The following is a 21,487-nucleotide window of genomic DNA, read 5'->3' on the forward strand; positions in this document are numbered from 1 at the left end:
TCATGAATAAACAACTTATCAATAAACAAAAATCTGGAGAGAAAAATTACCTAGAACAAAGAGTGAAATAGCTGTTAGTTCAGAGCTCTCATTAACAAAATACATTCTGAGGAGACTAGGCTGGACATCACTTTCTTGGTTTTCATGAAGCCAAGAGATCTGTCTTTCTGTAAGCGTATGTATTCCTGGAATAGTCTCCTACAAATTATTTAGAAAACCTGAGTAAATGTTTATTTTTGCAACCAAATGACCACATATCTTCCTTCTTAAAACCATAATAAAAGCAAACAATTTAGTCATAATTCTGATAACGCAACCTTACAGGGATGAACTACTGTAGGCACAGGGCTGTAAATAGTAGAATATAGTTCTTTAATGATGTGATTTGATATAGAAATTTATGACCACACAGGAAGATCCAGAGGGTATCATACTAAGTGAAAAAAGTTAGACTGAGAAAGAAAAAGACCATGTGATTTTACTCATATGTGGAATCTAGATAAAAAGCTTCTGCACAGCCAAGGAAACAGTCAAAAAAACTAAGAGGCAGCCCACAGAATGGGAGAATATATTTGCAAATGGTGCTACAGATAAAAGACTGGTATCCAAGATCTACAAAGAACTTCTCAAACTCAATACGCGAGAAACAAATAAACAAATCATAAAATGGGCAGAAGATATGAACAGACACTTTTCCAATGATGACATACAAATGGCTAACAGACACATGAAAAAATGTTCAAAATCATTAGCCATCAGGGAAATTCAAATCAAAACCACACTAAGATACCACCTTATGCCAGTTAGAATGGCAAAAATTGACAAGGCAAGAAACAAAAATTGCTGGAGAGGATGTGGAGAAAGGGGATCCCTCCTACATTGTTGGTGGGAATGCAAGTTGGTACAGCCACTCTGGAAAACAGTGTGGAGGTCCCTTAAAAAGTTAAAAATTGAGCTACCCTATGACCCAGCCATTGCACTACTAGGTATTTAGCCCAAAGATACAGACGTAGTGAAGAGAAGGGCCATATGCACCCCAATGTTCATAGCAGCATTGTCCACAATAGCTAAATCGTGGAAGGAACCGAGATGCTCTTCAACAGATGACTGGATTAAGAAGTTGTGGTCCATATATACAATGGAATATTACTCAGCTATCGGAAAGAACGAATTCTCAACATTTGCTGCAACATGGACGGCACTGGAGGAGATAATGCTAAGTGAAATAAGTCAAGCAGAGAAAGACAATTATATGGTTTCTCTCATCTATGGAACATAAGAACTAGGAAGATCGGTAGGGGAAGGGATAAAGAAAGGGGGGTAATCAGAAGGGGGAATGAAGCATGAGAGACTATGGACTCTGAGAAACAAACTGAGGGCTTCAGAGGGGAGGGGGGTGGGGGAATGGGATAGACTGTTGATGGGTAGTAAGGGGGGCACGTATTGCATGGTGCACTGGGTGTTATACGCAACTAATGAATCATCGAACTTTACATCGGAAACCGGGGATGTACTGTATGGTGATTAACATAATATAATAAAAAAACATTAACATAAAAAAAATCAGTAAGATAATTTGAAATATATAAAAAAAAACAACAAATGAATTAACAAACAAAAAGTAGAATCAGACCTAAAATACAGAGAACTGATGGTTTCTAGAGGGGAGGGAGGATGGGCAAAATGGGTAAAGGGGAGTGGGAGATACAGGTTTCAGCTATGGCATGAAGAAGTCACTGGAATGAAAGGCACGGCATATGGATGTAGTCAATAGTATTGTAATAGTGTTGTATAGTGACAGATGGTAGCTACACTTGTGGTGAGCACAGCAAAATGTATAAAGAAGTTGAATCGGTATGCTGTATACCTGAGAGTAATAGAACGCTGTGTGTCAACCTTACTCAATTAAAAAAATTTTAAAAAAAAGGTAGGGCTTGGGTATCTAGAATTTGGATGGATAATATGTGCATTAAAAGTAGGGAGGGGGATTTAGTATACAGTTCTTTACTGTTACTGAGGTAAGGACCAAGAAATCATGGGACATTCATGAGATACTATAGGTAATTCAGCTGCAGCTGTTGGGGGATTCAAGGCCACATTCTGAAATAATGAGGCTTAACTGAGATAAAATTAGAAGGCATAATAAATAGGGATTAGGGTTTTATCATTAAGAATCAGAACTCTCCTGAGAATACAAAAAACATACTAGACAGGTCACATGATCTCTAGCTCATGAGCAAGGGGGGGAAAAGCACTAAACACTGAACAAAGGGGAAAAATAGAAATTTAAAGCCTGAAGATGAAGCTGTTTTGGAAGACAGTGACGACATCAGAGTACCAGAAGCAAAGGCAAGGATTTGAGCAGTGTTCCGGAACATCCTACCTGCTGCCATGGTTAGACTTCTGAGGTCCCATAACATGTCTGGATTTGCACTTGGAAAAACCTCATGCACCTTCTGATTTCCAAACAGAACTCTCTTTAAAGCTCCCCTAACTCTTTAGTACTTACCTGACTGCACGGAAGGAACTGCACTTGTGCCTATAAGCAGGGCCAAAAGTTTCCTAAAGAGGAAGTATTTAAGCTGCTCAAGCACTTGAACAAAGTACTCAGTTGAAGTCATAGAGTCTTGTCACATACATCAACCTGTTCTGCTAGCTACACAATATACAAATGACATTCTTGCAAGAAAATGAACTCTTCAGAGCTCTCAGGTCCTGGTATGGGAGATCAGAACTACTGAGTTTCTGGAAAGGGGAATAATTTACTACATAGTTCCCAGAAAAGTGATCTCCAAATCACTGTCCTATGATTTTTTTTTTCTCCCAAGGTCCATTGAAAGTTTGGAATAACCTTCCAATTAATTTTGTCCTGAACGTTTTTCTTCCTTCCTTCCTTCCTGAACTGGAAGAACTTGGCATACAAAATCTTTATACAAGAAGTTTTACATCCATGGTGTTTTTGACCATTGACAATCTTTAAACAAATAGTAAACAGATGGTCTGCTATGACACTTAAAAGTATTAAAATGAGATCCTTCACAGCTATTTTCCAATAGGAAAAAATCAAGCTCATTAAGGTACGAATTCTAATGTGGAGCAACTTTCTATAAAGAAACACTAGAAAAGATAGTCTGAGGAGCGCCTGGGTGGCTCAGTGGGTTAGGCTTCTGCCTTTGGCTCAGGTCATGATCCCGGGGTCCTGGGATCAAGCCCTGTATGGGGCTCCCTGCTCACTGGGGAGTCTGCTTCTCCCTCTCATTCTACCCCTCCCCCCTTCTCGTGCTCTCTCTCACTTGCTCACTCTCAAATAAAATCTTAAAAAAAAAAAAAGAAAAAGAAAAAATGGTCTGAATATAAACTATACCGATGTTCTACATGCTTGCTGGACTGTTTTCCTAAAATGTAGAATTATAATTACAAAATGTGGACAATGATTAATATTTTATGTAAGGCAAAAGGATGTTTGATTAGTAGGTGAGGAATCTGTCTAAATGTGGCTTTTGACACCTGGGAGCCAGCAGTTTTGGCAGGTGAGTCACAGTCAGTAGGGGTCAAGGTTAGTGGCAGCACAAAGGTACATTTGTATCAGACTCATAGGCAGGCTTAAGGCTGGGCCACAGTATCTCTGAGGAGATGATCTAGTAAAAGCCTCTAAAAAGACCTGAAACAATTTCTGTCCTTTACCAAAAGAGGTTTATCTTCTCTAATTGGCTCCCACCCTTCTCAATATTAATGCAGGCTGTATTTTTAATGCCCCAAAAACTTTTGTTGTTTGTAATTTGTGTGAGGTTCACTTCCTCTGGGTTTGGTGGTTTCAGATTTCCAAATTTTGTCTTTTAAATTAAAGCTTCAGAAAGTGCAATGAACATCTATATACCCATTACTTAGACTCACCTATCATTACTATTTTGCTACATTCATTTTAACCATCCATCCATCCATCTTTACTAGTATTCTTATTATGTTGATCCATCTGAAAGTAAATTACAGATGTCATGACTCTTCATCCCTAAATGCTTCAGCAAGTAGATCCTAGCAACAAGATATGCTCTTACACAACTGCAATAATCAAGTTCAGTAATTTAACACTGATAACAAATATTGTTATCTATTATAGTCTATATTGAAATTTTACCATTTGTCCTAATAATGCCTTTTATAGGCCCCCCACCCTTTTAAAAATATTTACTTTTTTAAAAGTATTTTTATTCATTTATTTTAGAGAAAGAGAGAGACAGAGAGAGAACAAGGATGGGGAGGGAGGGGCAGAGAAAGAAGCAGGCTCCCCAGTGAGCAGGGAGCCCGATGGGGGACTTGGTCCCAGGACCCTGGGATCATGACCTGAGCCAAAGGTAGATGCTTAACCAACTGAGCCACCCAGGTGCCCCCTCCACATTTTTAAAGCATCCAATCTGGAATGGGGCATTAGTATCTCTAGTTACATTTAATCTGGAACAGTTCCTCTTCTTTGTTTTTCATGAAATTGATACATTTTTTAAATTGAAGAATTGACATACAATACATTATTAGTTTCAGGTGCACAACATAGTAATTTAACATTTATACACATTACAAAATGGTCACCACAATAAGTCTAGTTACCATCTGTCACCATACGAAGTCGTTATATTATTGACGATATTCCCTATGCTATATATTACATCCCTGTGTCTTATATATTTTATAACTGAAAGATTTACCACCGAATTCCCTTCAACTATTCTCTGCATCCCCCTGCTCCCTTTTCCTCTGGCAACCACCAATTTGTTTTCTGTATCTATGAGCCTGTTTCTATTTTGTTTGCTCATTTGTTTTTAGATTCCACATATAAGTGAAATCATAGGGTATTTATCTTTCCCTGACTTATTTCACTTAGCATAATACCCTCTAGGTCCATCCATGTTGCAAATGGCAAGATTTCATACTCTTTAATGGTTAAGTAATATTCCTCTTTTTTATACATTCATCTATTTATGAATATTTAGGTTGCTTCTACATCTTGGCTACTGTAAATAATGCTGTGATGAACACAGGGGTGCATATGTCTTTTTGAATTAGTGTTTTCATTTTCCTTTTTTTCCCAGATAAACACTTAGAAGCGGAATTGCTGGATTGTATGTAGTTCTATTTTTAATTTTTTTAAAGATTTATTTATTTTAGAGAGAGAGCGCATGCACTTGCGTGTGAGTGGGGGGAGCGGCAGAAGGAGAGAATCTTCAAGCGGACTCCCCACTGAGCACAGAGCCTAACTTGGGGCTCGATCTCACGACCCATGAGATCATGATCTGAGCCAAAACCAAGAGTTGGACACTCAACTGGGCCACCCAGGCACTCCTATTTTCAATTTTTTGAGGAACCCCAATACTGTTTTCCATAATGACTGCACCAGTTTGCATTCCTACCAACAGTGCACAAGGCTTCCCTTTCTCCACATCCTGGCCAACACCTTTATTTCTTGTTTTTTTGATAACAGCCACTCAAACAGGTATGAGGTGATAGTTCATTGTGGTTTTAATTTGCATTTCCCTGACGGTCAGTGATGTTGAGCATTATTTCCTGTGCCTGCTGATCATCTGTATGCTTTCTCTAAAAAAATATCCATTCAGGTCCTCTGCCCATTTTTTAATCAGCTTGGTTTTTTTTTTTTTTTTATATTGAGTTATGTGAGTTCTTTACATATTTTGGATGTTACCCCTTATCAGATACATCATTTGTGAATATCTTCTCCCACTCAGTAGGTTGCCTTTTCCTTGATGGTTGTTGATGGTTCCCTTCATTATCCGACACTGACACATTTTGAAAAGGCCAGTTGCCTGGGTGTTTTCTCACGAGTAGATTCAAGTTACGCACTTTTGGCAGGAATATTACCTAAGTGATGCTGTACCTTCTCCAAAGCATTGCATTATGAGGCAGATGATATCAGTCTGTTCATTACTGGTGATGCTGACTTTGAAGGTTTACCTACATTTTGAAATGAATAAATAATCTGTGGGGGTACTGTGAGTTTGTGTAAATATCCTGTTTCCCCATAAATATTTTACCCAATGGTTTTAAACCCTTGAGGATTCTCCTGTGAATCAATTACCATGGTGTTTGCAAAAAGCAGCCAGAATTCACTTATGGCCATAATGTGCATGTCAAAGGAATTCAATCTATATCACTTATGGATACGTTACCACATGGAAGAGCTCATAAGCTCTCTACACTTGTTGGCTTTCCTGTGGAATAATTCCTGCCCTCTCACCTGTATTTAAACCACCCGGTGATTATTCTTAGCTCTGATAAATCTCTGATTTAACATCCAAAGATCAGTTTACTTGGCCTCTCCACATGTGCCCACTCCTTTAACCTCATCTCTCACTGCTGCCTCTTGTGTTCCAGTAATGCTGAGTTCAGAATCATGTTTCTCACATCTGTGTGTTTTTGGAACCCCCACCCTGGCACCTGCAATTAATTCCTTGGTCCCTACTTGCCCACTTTGTCTGCTTGATGAACTCCTACACATTATTCAAGACCAAATGTAGGAATGACATATCTTTTGTGAAATCTTCACAGGCAGAGTGGGTTGCTCCTTTCTCTATGCTTCCATCCTACTTTATATGTGTGTCTATTGTTGTAGGTTCATGCTATATTATAATTATTTGTTTTCTTTCTAAATGGGTTATATCTTAATTATCTTTATAGCCCCAGAGTTTACACCCTTCTTGACACATGGTGTCAATAAGTGTTTGTTGATGAATAACTAAATCATTTTGGTCTCAAAGGTTTCCTTTTGCTATTCCATTTTGGAAACATAACTAAGAATATTTTTCTAAATTATCCTTTACTGCTCTTTCCTATCTTTCAAGATGGCAGGCGAAAAAGTTGAGAAGAAATCTGAAACCAAGAAGGCTGATCCTGGTGGCAAGGTTAAGAAGGATAACCTCAAGGCTAAAACACAAAAGAAAGAGAAATCCTGTCCTAGTCAGAGGAATTGGCAGATATTCCTGATTGGCTATGTATTCCAGAAAGACGATATACAAGAGGAAGTATTCAGCAGCTAAATTCTGGATTGAGAAGAAAAAGAAGAAGAAGGTTCTTCCTGTTGTCACTAAACCAGGTGATGGTGACAAGAATGTGGTTAAACTTTGCAAAATGCCTAGGTATTATCCGACTGAAGATGCACCTTGAAAGCTGCTGAGCCACAGTAAAAAAGACCTTTCAGGCAGCAAGTGAGAAAACTGTGCGCAAGTACCACTCCTGGGACCATTTTGATCATCCTCACTGGGCGCCGCAGAGACAAGAGGGTGGTTTTCCTGAAGTGACTGAGCAGTGGCTTGCTACTTGTGACTGCACCTCTGGCCCTCAATTGAGTTCTTCTGTGTAGAACACACCAGAAATTTGTCATTGCCACCTCCACCAAAATGGTATCAACAGTGTGAAAATACCAAAACATCTCACTGATGCTTACTTCAAGAAGAAGAAGCTGTGTAAACCCAGACACCAGGAAGGCAAGATCTTTCACTCAGAGAAAGAGAAATATGAGATTACAGAGCAGCCCAAGGTTGATCAGAAAGCTGTGGACTCACAAATTCTGCCAACAATCAAAGCCGTTCCTCAGCTTCAGGGCTATCTGCATTCTGTGTTTTCTTTCACAAATGGAGTTTATCCTCACAAATTGGTGTTCTAAATTTCTTATAAAGAACCTAATTAAATAACTGATCCATTAAGAAAATAAATAAATTATCCTTCACTTACTTCCATTAAGGTTTTAGGTTAGCAGTTTTCAACTCTACCCATTCCACACTACAGCATCCCCATCAAATCACCAGTTTTATTGTCTTTATTTTACTTCTCAATATGTGAGATTAACTTCAATTATTTGAGTATTCATTATATAACACAGAAGTTCTAGAAAATAAGCTTTTCTTTCTCTCTTCTTATAAACAAATACTCCAGCTCATTCTTTGTCTAGCAAATAATACCCAGTTCTGATGCTTTTAAAATCCAAAGGATATGTGCATGTTTGCAATTGTGCGTTTGTGTATGTGCAGTATAAGCCAGGGAAAAGAGACAGAAAAGCAGGAAAGTAATTATCAATTGACAAAAGAAGGCAAAATGCTATGGACTATGAAGAAAGCATGAAAACTTTAAGACAATTTTGAGGTTTTCTGAAATTGGTGAGATACCCAAATTTGGGACAGAAGATAAAGTTTGAAAATACCTAATCCTTTTTTTAATATTTAGGTAAAGCTAATCATTAGGATGTTAATATTTTAGATATTTTAACATCCTAATTAGCATTAAGATGTTAATACTCAAGTCCTATGAAAATGTTTTACAAAGAAGTAACTGAATGTTATAAGAATTTTACTCAAATGTTTCATTCTAAGAAATTCATTATAAACAGTATATTTGCTGATACGAGGTAGCTGATGTCCTGCCACAATTTATTGTTTACAGTGGTTATAGAGTTAGGCTTAACTGTACTATAGAATCTAAACACTGCTTAAATAGACCTGAAACAATATTGCCTATACGTGGTTAGAGCTATACAAAATGAAAGATCAAGGAGGGAATTGTTTTGAATAAAAAGTCTTCAAAATGTAAGAACAGAATCACTGCTTCTTCCCCACTTCCTCTCTCCATGTCTCTTGGTATAACATGTAAAATGGCATTTAAAAAAATATATGGGGTTTATAATAGGAATGTTTGATGATTGCAAATTGAATTACAAAGATGACAAATGCTTGAAGATAGAGGACCTCAACTGGGGGTGGGGAGTAGGGATTTCACTCCCGAGGGAATTTTCAGCAATTTCTGGAGACTATCTCTTTCTTTTAATTAATAATTTTTTTTTTTTTTATAACTGGGGTGCTACTGCTGACATTTAGTGGGTAGAGATCAGGGATGCTGCTAAACATCCTTCAATGCATAGGACAGCCTCCCACAACGAAGTCTTATCTAAATGTCAGTAGTGCTGCCAAATCCTGCTCTAGGAGAAAGCGTCCAATGTTTCACAACTAACTACAGGAATTACGGACTAAGCTTTTAAGGTGCGCATAAGCCACTTATATACCTAGCACATGGGGCTCTGGTCTTCTTTGGAATGATAATTTGTTTGAGAATGTTTTCTGTTTACTTCCATATGTTTAACATGATTTCTTGTAACTAAAAATATATCCAGAGCACATGAAGGGATTTTCTTGACACTTTATTACTACATAGTTTTGAATATTAAGAGATCTGCTTTAAAAGATTAGAAACACATCAAAGCATTTACCATATTTCCAACTATGTAAGTTTATCAATAAATGATTATAAATTTAGTCAAAGATCTTTAAAGTGTTGTGGTATATTTAACATTTTAAACTTACATGGTTTTGATATTTTTTAGTACTTACTTTTTAATGCCTTTTTAATGCCTGCATATGAAAATTAATTTCATTTTTAAAATGAAACCATACACAAATCTCTTTTTTACTGAGCTTGTCAAAACTTAAATTTGAGCATTGATACTTCATGATATGGGAGAAAAATACTAGGAATTTGTATTGGATAGAAAACATAACTTTGGTTTATGCTCTTTCCAACAACTCTGACCTGACAGATAAAACTTTCTCAATTTCTCTTGCTTAAAAATCAAACACCCCCCCCCACCCCCAAAACATGTACTCATTTCTTTCCTTCCTTTCCAGTACATCCTTTTAAATACTTGTTATGTTGTTATTATGTTGTTCTGAACCTTCCTCCCCCAGAGTCTTCCAGCTTGGGTTTCTTGACCCTTTTTGTCTTCTAACCCACTTTGTCTGATATATTTGTTTTTAATGAGCTTAAATAGTATTATGAGAAAATCAGTAGGGCACTATTATTGCCTTTATAACTAATACAAAGAATAATTTAAAAATGATTTTACATGGTGATACTCACCTACATCAGTCTTTTTTTCTTTTTTCATTTCACTTCTCAGTATAGTGGTGGTTAACAGTTGAGGTTTTGATATTAGCGGAATCTGTGCTCAAGTTCCACCTCTACTACTAGCTAGCTCTTGACTCTGGGAAAATGACTTGCCTTTTTCTACACCTCTCATTCTAGATCATTACACCGTAAGTGTTTTTGTGAAGAGTAAATGAGATAATGTTGTGATTTTCTTACCACAATAACTACCACACAGTGAGTGCTTAGTAACTCTTAGCTATTATTAGTATTCCTGTTAGGGGTGCTTGAGTGGCTCAGTTGGTTAAGCATTTGACTTGGTTTCAGCTCAGATCATAATCTCAGGGTCGCCCCTCATCGGGTGATGGAGTCCCGCATTGGGTTCTGCACTCAGTGGGGAGTCTGTTCCAGATTCTTTCTCTCTGACCCTTCCCCACACACCTTGCTCTCTCTTTCTCTTAAAAAAAAAATTCCTATCAGTAATATAATAAGCGTATTAGGGAACATCTACTATGGTTACTATTAAAGACAAACTTAGGAAGAGAAAGCTATCAGGAAGGGTAAGTAACATTTTTTTCTGGATTTTTGCTGTTTAGTTTTTGGCAAAGGATAATATATTTTTAGTTTAAGTAAAAACTTAGCTCTTCACCTGTGAAAATAATGCTTAGGTTTGTGTTCTTGACATTACTGCAAGACATAAAATTGAGCTACAGAATAAAGATGTGCAATAAATAAGACTGATTGGAAGGAAAACCAGTCTGATTTATTAAAAATATATTTTTAAAAACCCAGGAATAAAATAACTAGGATAAAAGTTGTCTATTCTCATTCATTTGTATAAGACTAGAAGGATCTTCATTTGGTGACTAAATAAAAATACTGATAAGAGTCATATCAATTGTGTTATTACTGGTAGAAGACACACAAGGATCAGAATAATAAAAACTATACATAAAATGTAATATTATTAATTATAATAACATTAATATAATAGTATCCTAATATAATATATAATATCTATAATATATAATAAAAACTATATATAAAAACTAAATTAACTCATACTGTTTTGTTTGTATTTACTGTATAAAAACATAGTGCTTGGTATTATCCATATATTACCTCATTTAATCTCAAATCATATGAGTTAGAAATGCTTTTGAATGCCATTTTACAGAGGAGGAATCTGATTAATAACAGCCTAACTGCTTTAAATAATAAAGCAACTGGGGAGTAAGTGACAACTGGTACAATAAATAATAGCCTTTAGCTTTGATACAATGTAATCATACCTGTGTTACTTTTTCAAGAAATCCATCTCATTCCTCTAAACCATCTACTTTATTCTTTATTTCAATTTATAATCAATTCAAAATACCAGAGTGGGGCACTCAGGTGGCTCAGTCGGTTAAGTGTCCGACTCTTGATTTCAGTTCAGATCATGATCTCAGGGTTGTGAGATGGAGCCCTGTGTCTGGCTTCACTCTGGGCATGACCTACTTAAGATTCTCCCTCTCTGCCCCTGCCCCCCCCCCAAACTAACAAAAAACACAAACCAACGAACACAAAAACCCAAGATACCAGAGTGATCCAAGTTCAACTTGATACTTTAGTCAATAACTCTGAATTGAAAGTTTATTTTTTTCCTCAGGGTTAGAATATTTATTACTACTAGCCAACCAGCTTATTATTTTATCTTCAACATTAGATTCTCAATTATTAACTTGGGCCCACTCAATGATGTCACCACTTTCCAGGATTCTCCCATTCAAAAAGGCTTTTGAATTTAAGATTTTTTATTTTAATTATACAGTCTTTAAATAAATGCATTGTATAATAAATTAAATAACAAATTAAATAAATTTAAAAATACTAAATTAAATAAATGTATTGTTTTACTGCCCTTGCTTTACTTACAACTCCCATTTGTTCTGTTATCTTGCTTTTTAACCATTTTGATTTGAGAATTGGTACATGGTACCTGAATAAACCTAAGGGGGAGTCTCTCTAGAGATGTAGGACAGCAAACCATCCACATTGACAGGAAAGATGAACTTGGAATAAAGGTAATGGAGGTATGGTCTCAATGTAATTAGATGTTTTTCACAAACGGGAGAAAAGTACAAGGTAAATTATTTTGTATCATCTCAATTCATTACCCCATAGAAGTTCTCCTGTTTTGTATTGTTTTGTTTTGTTTTAAAGATTTTATTTATTCATTTGACAGAGAGAGAGACAGCCAGCCTGAGAGGGAACACAAGCAGGGGGAGTGTGAGAGGAAGAAGCAGGCTCCCAGTGGAGGAGCCTGACGTGGGGCTCGATCCCAGAACACCAGGATCACGCCCTGAGCTGAAGGCAGACGCCCCTGTATTGTTTTGTTTTTTTATGAAAACAACAATCATATACTGACCTTGGACTCCTCTAATCCAAGCTTCTTTAGAGACTTTCTGACATAGTCCAGAAAGGAAGAGGATTTGGAATAAATTTTACCAACATGCCGATCACTGCAAAATAAAAGTGAACCACTTTTTAGTTTTTCCAATTTAAATTATAGATGATTTTAAATTCAATCATGAAATATTTTTAAATACTTTCTGTGTATCCAGCAAAAGCTTCAGATTTGACAAAAATGTAGTAATATTTTTGTAAACATTTTTAAATTATATATTATACAGTGTTTAAGATCTGCTTCTGAGAATTCCTTCAATATACAGCAGTGGAAAACAGTATTTGAAGACAATACTATGAGAAAGAACTTGTAAACTTACAATATTAAAAAGCTTAATTTTTAAAGAGAACTATAGGTCTTTCAAAAGTTTCCATTATGCTACAAAACACATTTAATTTTACTGGCAACATTATAGTGCATATTTCACTGCAACACCTGCTAATGGTGGCGAAAATTCAACAGCTATGCAAAGAGAACTCCTTCAGTGCCAGCCATTAAAGCACCATATGCTGAGTTGGGTCTGACTTGATCTCATTTATGCCCTGCAGATTTTCACCACAGTTTAAACAAAATATCATGAGATGGTTTTAAATTTAAATAATGAAATGCCAGACTATCACATCGCACAATTTTGGTTGCAACTGAGGTAGAATATAAAAATCAAGGGAATAAAAAAATTCACCACTTCCAAGTTATCAAAAACAATGAATAAAACCACTTATTACTCTTGGCAGTATAAATATTAATCGGTCTGATTAATTAGACATGAAGGTCTCTCAATTCTTCCTTTGAAATATATCGCAAATATATTCTTTCCACTGCATTTCTAGATGGCCACCTCAATTCCACTTATGATTACCTCAAGTCCTAATTATTATAGCTACTTACTATTTAAGACTGAAATCTGTCCTCTTCATTTTTGCCTGCACTGTCATATTTTCTTAGAGGCACATTTTTATTTACTACTTCCCTGCTCAAAAAACTTTCAACACCTTTGCCATTTCTTGGGATAAATTTGAAACTCCTTAGTTCAGCGATCAGGGCCCACTATTTTCTGGCTAGTCCCATATTTTCCCATTACAATCCAGAATTCAGTTTTCTCTACTCATTGTTTCAGACTATTCTCCACAGTTATGTCTTGGTGCATTTGCTTATTCAATCACTTCCTAATGGATTATTAGGTTCTACACTCTCTTCTTCAGCTCAGTTAAACTAGAATCACCCTATATGAACAAGCTCGAATTATGTATTCTTTTTGGTAACACGACTAGCAACAATCCTTTCTAATTTTGAATTTCTATAGCCTATATCCTTCTTCATTTGTTATTTCATCACTGCTTTTAAATAATAGCTGTTTGAATAGGTATAGGTTCCAGGAAACAGAAATTCTATCTCTTATAAGTTTTTGTGTAATTCTCAGATCCTACACATACTTATGTATCTTATGTATAACAGATATCATGTAATAGATACGTACATCGTACCTACTATAGGTGGTGAAAATAGAAGCACTAAGACCAATTAGGAATTATTACAATAATCTAGAGGAGAGGTGTAGAACAGGGTGGTGACCCTGAAGATGGTAAGAAGAGAATTTTAGATATATTTTGATGGTAGAGACTACAAAATTGTTGTATCTAGGTAGTGTGAGAAAACGCTGCCTCCAAGATTTCTAGCCCAAGCAATGGGAAGAATAAGACTGTTATTAACTGGACTATAGTTTGGGATTCATCAGCATATAGATGGTAAAGCCATGAGACACGATGAGATCACCTAGGTAGTAAATATAGATTTAAAAAAATAAAAGCACTCCAACAATTAGAGATTTGAAAGAAGAGGAATCAGCAAAATAAATCAAAAGAGAGAGAGAGAAAGAGAGAAAGGGAAAAAGGTATCTTATGAAGGATTTTGCTTACAATATGAGAGAAAAAGGACCATCACTTGAGTGGTAAATTGTGTAAAATACCGATGACAGGACAAATTAAGATGGTTGAGAATTGACAATGGGATTTAGTCATTAGTGGGTCATTAGTGCCCCTGAAAGGGTGGTTTGATGGAGTGATGGAAGTAAAATCTGGATGGAATTCAAGAGAAAAAGGGAAAGAAACTGGCAGCATTTTCAAGGAGTTTTCCAGTAAAGAAAAGAACAGATAAAAGATAGTTGAAGGGGAATATGGGGTCCCAAAAGGATTTTCAGAATCTATGCTCTTAAGCACTATGGTACACCATTTCATTTAATAAAACTAAAAACTGGCCTTCGAGGAACTCACTAGGTGGTAGAGGAGTAGACACAAATGACTAATTGTACTATCAGGTTTGATCAGAACTGTAAATCACAGATTAAGTCCTATGGGAGAAGAGAAGAGGGTGAGAAGGAGAAAAGAAAAAATATCAGAGATGTCTTCTAAACTGGGTTTTAAAGAGTACCTATGATTTTACCCGCCAGAAGTTGTGGAAGGAAAGGGTGGCAGAAATGGGGAGGATATTCCACGTAGATAGAGGAACTCCAAGGAAGCATACCAGATACAAAATTAATTGCATGGGAAACAATGAATAATACAGTGTGCCAGGACAGTGTGCATAGGCAGCTGCTTTGGGAGCAGGGAGGAAAAAACACGGTGATGGATTAGGTTACAAAGGACCTTAGTGACAGATCAGAAATGGCCTTGAATGCCATAATAAGGATATTTTATTGTTTGAGTATAAAGAAGAGGAATTATCAAACATTTGAAAGTTAGAAAAGTGACATGACTGTTTCTGAAAGATAAATGATGGGACTTGAAGAACAAATTAAAAGGGGGCCCTCTGTCAGAATAAAGCATGGTCAGCATGCTAAAAAGGAATTAGTATTCCTTCTTTTAATAAAAGTGAATGCAGTAGCTCTAATTAAAATTCTACTCAAGTGAATCCAACACCACCCACATGCTTTTCCAAAAATACAATTGCAAGAAGATGGTTTACATGTAGCACTTTCCAAAGAGGCAACATTAGTGTAGGAAATTTTAGGAAAATGTGAAGTAGATGTATACCAAATAAATGAAAACAAGCACATGCAGGACAGAAAGTGACAAAATCCAGTTTCTCCATCACTGCAAAATACTTATAAAATTAATTATTTTGTGCCTTTTTTATGCTAATACATATTGAAAGACTTGAGATCCACAACATAAAATTTTGCTGAAATGGCGAATGGTTAAGGAAACTCCAAAAATCTTCAAACTCCTCTTTAATTTAAAAGACACAGACTTCCTAATTTCAATTTGGCCACACATTATGGGTAAGCAATTAGTTTTAATTTTGTGAGCCAGTTTTTGTGATCTGGTTTATAACTTTTCTATTTGATTATAGAAAAGTCAAAATAAAAATTAAACTAGGTAATATACAAAGGTATCAAAAATTATAATATTTATTGTACAGCTATATACCATACTCAATATGAAAGAGAATAACTGTGAGTAAAGTGTATATATTTCCCCTGCTCTCTAAGTGTTTGAAGAGATTTTTACACCATGAGATTCCTTCTTTGACATTTTATTCCCCTTAGAAAGTTTCCAGATTAGAACTAATTATAAAACCAAGAGTTTTCTATAAATTATCGAGTTTGAACATAAATGTTAAATGCTCAATCACAATTGAAATTAATAGAGTAAAAATGCTATTATTTAAGTCCATGAAAAAGTTTACTTCTAATCTTAGGCTATAAACAAGTACACTTAAACTTTTAGAATAATATTTTGGATATTCTAAAAGTGTCCATCACTTGCACACTATTTTAGTTAACAAGAAAACAAATTAAGCAAAATGAGAAAGAAGTAATTAGGTAACCTTATTTTCTGTCTTTAGCATTCATACTTTTTAAAAATTGAGGTATAATTGACATATAAGATTATATTAGTTTCAGGTATATAAGGTAATGACTTGATTTTTGTATATACCGTGAAATGATCACAAGTCTAGTTAACATGAACCATACATAGTTACAAAAACATTTTTTTTCCGGTGATGAGAACTTTTAAAATTTACTCTCTTAGCAACTTTCAGTAAGCAATATAGTATTATTAATAAACAATAGTCACCATGCTGTATATTATATCCCCGTGACTTACTTATTTTATAATTGGAAGTTTGTACCTTTCGATCCTCTTTACCCATTTTGACCACTCCCCACCCTCCTCTTCTCTGGCAACTACCAATGCGTTCTGTGTATCTACAAGCTCAGTTTTTCATTTTCTTTTGTTTTGATTTGTTTTGCTTTTTTAAGATTCCATATATAAGTAAAATCATACGGTATTTATTTTCTCTACCTGACTAATTTCACTTACTATAATGATGCCCTCAAGTTCCATTCTTGTTCTTAGAAATGGAAGATTCCATACATTTTTATGGCTGAGTAGTATTCTATTGTGTGTGTGTTTCTTTACCCATTCATCCATCAGCGGACACTGAGGTTGTTGCCATATCTTGGCTATTGTTAAACAGTCTGCAATGGACATAAAGGTACAGATGTCTTTTCAAATTAATGTTTTCATTTTCTTCAAATAAATATCCAGAAGTTAAATTGTTGGATCATATGGTAGTTCTATTTTTTTTTTTTTTTTAAAGATTTTATTTATTTATTCGACAGAGATAGAGACAGCCAGCGAGAGAGGGAACACAAGCAGGGGGAGTGGGAGAGGAAGAAGCAGGCTCACAGCAGAGGAGCCTGATGTGGGGCTCGATCCCATAACGCCGGGATCACGCCCTGAGCCGAAGGCAAACGCTTAACCGCTGTGCCACCCAGGCGCCCCGGTAGTTCTATTTTTAATTTTTTGAGGAACGTCCGTACTGTTTTCCATAGTGGTTGCACCAATTTATACTCCCACCAACAGTGCACAGTGTTCCCCTTTTTCCGCATCCTCACTTGTTATTTCCTGCCTTTTTGATAGCACTCACTCTAACAGGTGTGAGGTGATATCTCACAGTGGTTTTGACCTGCATTTCCCTAATGACTAGCGAGGTCGAACATCCTTTCACATGCCTGTTGGCCATCTGTATGTCTTCTTTGAAAAAATGTGTATTCAGGTCCTTTACCCATGTTTTAATTGGATTGTATTTTTGCTATTGAGCTGTATGAGTTTTTATATATTTTGGATATTAGCCCCTTACTTGGATATATGACTTGCAAACATTCAGTAGGTTGCCTTTTCATTTTGTTGATCATTTCCTTTGCTGTGCAGAAGCTTTTTAGTTTTATATAGTCCACTTGTTTTTGCTTTTGTTGCCTTTGCTTTTGAAGTCAGATCCAAAAATCCACTGCCAAAACTGATGTCAAGGAGTTTATTGCCTATGTTTTCTTCTAAGAGTTGTACGGTTTCAAGTTTACATTTAAGTCTTTAAACCATTTTTGAGTTAATTTTTGTGTATAGTGTAAGTTGGTAGTCTAGTTTCATTCTTTGGCATGTGAAGAGACTGTCTTTTCCTCATTGATATTCATACTGCCTTTGTCATAAATTAATTGACCATATATGCATAGGTGTCTACCCATGAGCTCTCTGGTCTGTTCAATTGTTCTATGTGCCTGTTTTTATGCCAACACCATGCCGTTTTGATTATTATAGCTTTATAATATAGTTTGAAATCAGGAAGCATGATGCCTCCAGCTTTGTTCTTCTTTCTCAAGATGGCTTTGACTACCATTCCATACAAATTTTAGGATTATTTTCTATTTCTGTGAAAATTTCCATTGGAATTTTGATAGGGATTGCATTGAATCTGTAGATTGCTTTTGGTAGTATGGTCATTTTTACAATATTAATTCTTCCAATCTATGAGCATGGAATATCTTACCATTTATTTGTGTATTCTTCAATTTCTTTCATCAATATCTTATAGCTTTCAGTGTATAGGTCTTTTGCCTCCTTGGTTAAATTTATTCTTATTTTATACATCCTTTTTTTTTTTTTAAGATTTTATTTATCCACTTGACAGAGAGAGACAGCCAGCGAGAGAGGGAACACAAGCAGGGGGAGTGGGAGAGGAAGAAGCAGGCTCCCAGCGGAAGAGCCTGACGTGGGGCTCGATCCCAGAACGCTGGGATCACGCCCTGAGCCGAAGGCAGACGCCCAACGACTGTGCCACCCAGGCGCCCCTGTACATCTTGATGCAATTGCAAATGGGATCATTTTCTTCTGTTTCCGATAGTTCACTGTTAGCGTGTAAAAACTTAACAACCTTTTGTATGTTGATTTTATATCCTGCAACTTTACGGAATTCATTTATTTTAACAGTTTTTTAGTTGAATCTTTAGGATCTTCTCTCTATAAAATCATGTCATCTGCAAATAGTGACAGTTTTACTTCTTCCTTTCCAATTTGGGTCTTTTATTTCTTTTTCTTGCCTTACTTCTCTGGCTAGGAATTCTAATACTATGCTGAATAAAAGTGCTGAGAGTGGGCATCCTTGTCTTATTCCTGATCTTAAAGGAAAAGCTCTAAGCTTTTCACTATTGAGTATGGTTATTAGCTGTAACCTAGTCATATATGGCCTTTATTACATTGAGGTACATTTCCTCTATACCCACTTTGATGAGAGTTTTTATCAAAAATGGATGTTCAATTTTGTCAAATGCTTTTTCTGTATCTACTAAGATTAACATATGATTTTTACACTTCATTTTGTTAATGTGCTTGACTTTAGTACCCTTGCTGGACAGAGATTCCAATCAAGTTAACCTTGGTTTATACAATCCTAATAAAAAGATCTGTGCAACTCAAATCATATTTAAAATATTCCAAAAATGTAAATTAAAAAGAAGCACGAGATAGTGAAAATACTTACGGACTATGAATTTAGTCCTAATCCTAGTTTTTCAGGTTGCATGACTTTAGGCAAGTTTTTAACCACTTGTATCTTAGTTTTTCTTATCACTATAATGAAGTAACTATAATAGATACTATGAGTATAACATGTTGCTTAACTAAGCCTGGGTTGTAGCCTAAAAAGAAACTAAAATTTTATGGCTATTGAACACAAACATGTAAGTATTTATAAAATATGTATAAAGTACAAAGAATGTCAGTAAAATGAACCCTTGTACCCAATACAAACTTTAAAAAATAGAACATTACCAGGACATTGAAATCCCTATGCACCCATTATCTTCCCCATCTCCTCTCCCTGTCTACTCAAATGTTCCCCCTCCCATAAGAAACTACAATACTGAATCTTGTTTGTGTTTATCATTCTTATATTTTTTTATTGTTCATCATATATTTATGTTCCTAAATAATTAGACAGTTGTGCTTGTTTGAATTATACAAATGGAACCATCCTGTAGAAGTTTTTCTATGACTTTTATATTCACAAGATTCATCTACACTGATGCATGTAGTTGTAATTAATACATTTTAGCTGTGGCATAGTATTCTACAATTTATCCATTCTCTTATGAATGAACTTTTGGTTCCTAGATTTTTGCTCTTATAAATATTGTTGCTATTGATCATTCTTGTAGAAGTCTCTGGGAGCACATGTACAAGAATTTCTAGGATATATACTTAGACATGGAACTTCTGAGACAGTATTTTCAACATTAGTAGGTAAAACTAACTAGGCAACTAGGCATTTTTTACTTTATTGGGTAGTGCTAACTTGTTTTCCAAAGGATTGAAAACCTACTTTTTTCCCTCTCACCAGCAATGTGGACAGTTCTAGTTGCTCTACATTCTTCCTATCATTTGATAATGTCAATCTTCTAAATTTTTGCTTATTTAATGTTTTGAATTTGAAATACCTAAATTCTCCTTTTGTTTTTCTCCTTTACTCTCACAACACTTGTGACTAAGAGCACACTCACAATGCTTCTGACACTGGATATGTGTGTTTTCCAAGCAATTCTGCAACACCAGCTGGGTATTCTACAATTCAAATCAATTCTGGCACTATCTAGCTAGAGACAGCATTGATCCCATAGGTTAAGGGCTCAATCCTACTAGATTGCCTCCCCACTTCAGATGCCAACTGCAAGTAGTAGTTACCCAGGTTACTTACAATGTCTGTCCAACCAGGGTACAAACTTTAGGTTCCCATGACTTTCTCCTTCCCCTTGGATTCAGTTATTTCCTAGAACCATTCACAGGACTCAAGGAAACACTTACATCTCCCAGTTTATTAAAGGATATGATAAAGAATACAGATGGGTAGCCAGAGGAAGAGATACATAGCACAATATCTGGGAGAGTTCCACGCATAAGAACTTCTGTTCCTATGGAGTTGGAGTGCATCATTTTCCTTGTAGGTGGATGTTGTGTTCACCAACCTAAGAGCTCTCCATACCCTATACTACTGGAATACTTATGGAGGTTTCCTCACATAGGCATGGTCAATTCTTAATTCCATTTCCAGCCCCTCATCCCTTTCTGGAGAAGAGGGGGAAGTCTGAAAATTACAAGCTTCTAATCATGGATTGGCCTTTCTGCTGACCAGTCCCACACCAGGAGCCATCCGGAAGCTCACTCAGAGTTACTTCATAGAACAAAAGATGCTCTAAGTACCCTTATCACTTATGAATTTACAAGGGTTTTTATGAGTTCTGGGCCAGGAACAGGGATGAAGACCAAGTGTGTATTTCTTATTCCAAATCACAATATCACATGGTTATAAAGAGAATATCCTATTGTGGCTTCATTTAACATTATCTTGATTACTAATTAAGATTGAGCATCTTATCCTATCTTCATTGGGTGTCATCTTTATGAACTGACTAATCAAGTCTTTTCACTATTTTTCTTTAGCATAGATTAATTTTTCCACGAATTTGCAGGAATTTTTTATATATTTTGGCTATCAGTTTTTTTTCTAGTTATAGGACTTGCAACTAGCTTCTACCAGTGGTCACTTTTCTTTCCATTCTTTCTATGACATCTGAAAAGTGAAGTTCTTAATATTAATGTGATCGAAGGGCACCTGGGAGGCTCAGTCAGTCATGTATCTGCCTTCAGCATGGGTCAGGATTCCAGGGTTCTGGGATTGAGCCAGCAGGGAGTCTGTTTATCCCTCCCCCTCTGCCCCTCGCCCCACCTTCACTTGTGCTCTCTCATATGCATGCTCTCTCTCTCTCTGGCAAATAAATAAATAAAATCTTTA

The 21,487-nt window shown here is 35.9% G+C and overlaps 1 protein-coding gene and 1 pseudogene across 9 annotated transcripts in view; one reads left to right on the forward strand and one right to left on the reverse strand.

The window, feature by feature from the left end:
- The window catches only part of METTL25 (methyltransferase like 25), a 137,405-nt gene that overhangs the window by 25,509 nt on the left and 90,409 nt on the right, over window positions 1-21,487 (reverse strand). For 8 of the 9 annotated variants that reach the window (XR_008960785.1, XR_003316607.4, XR_003316606.4 and 5 more), the window contains one exon: window positions 12,326-12,419. Coding sequence is in view for 2 of the 9 variants with exons in the window: in XM_026499951.4 (XP_026355736.2) it covers window positions 12,326-12,419 (94 nt within the window). In the remaining 7 variants the exon portion in view is untranslated. Of the gene's footprint in view, window positions 1-1,654; window positions 3,974-12,325; window positions 12,420-21,487 lie in introns of those variants that run through there. The other variant, XM_044384551.3, reaches the window with a different exon arrangement.
- On the forward strand, window positions 6,849-7,669 carry LOC113256212 (60S ribosomal protein L6-like; annotated as a pseudogene).

Source organism: Ursus arctos, unplaced genomic scaffold (assembly GCF_023065955.2).
Source record: "Ursus arctos isolate Adak ecotype North America unplaced genomic scaffold, UrsArc2.0 scaffold_21, whole genome shotgun sequence".
NCBI classification, from domain to species: domain Eukaryota; kingdom Metazoa; phylum Chordata; class Mammalia; order Carnivora; family Ursidae; genus Ursus; species Ursus arctos.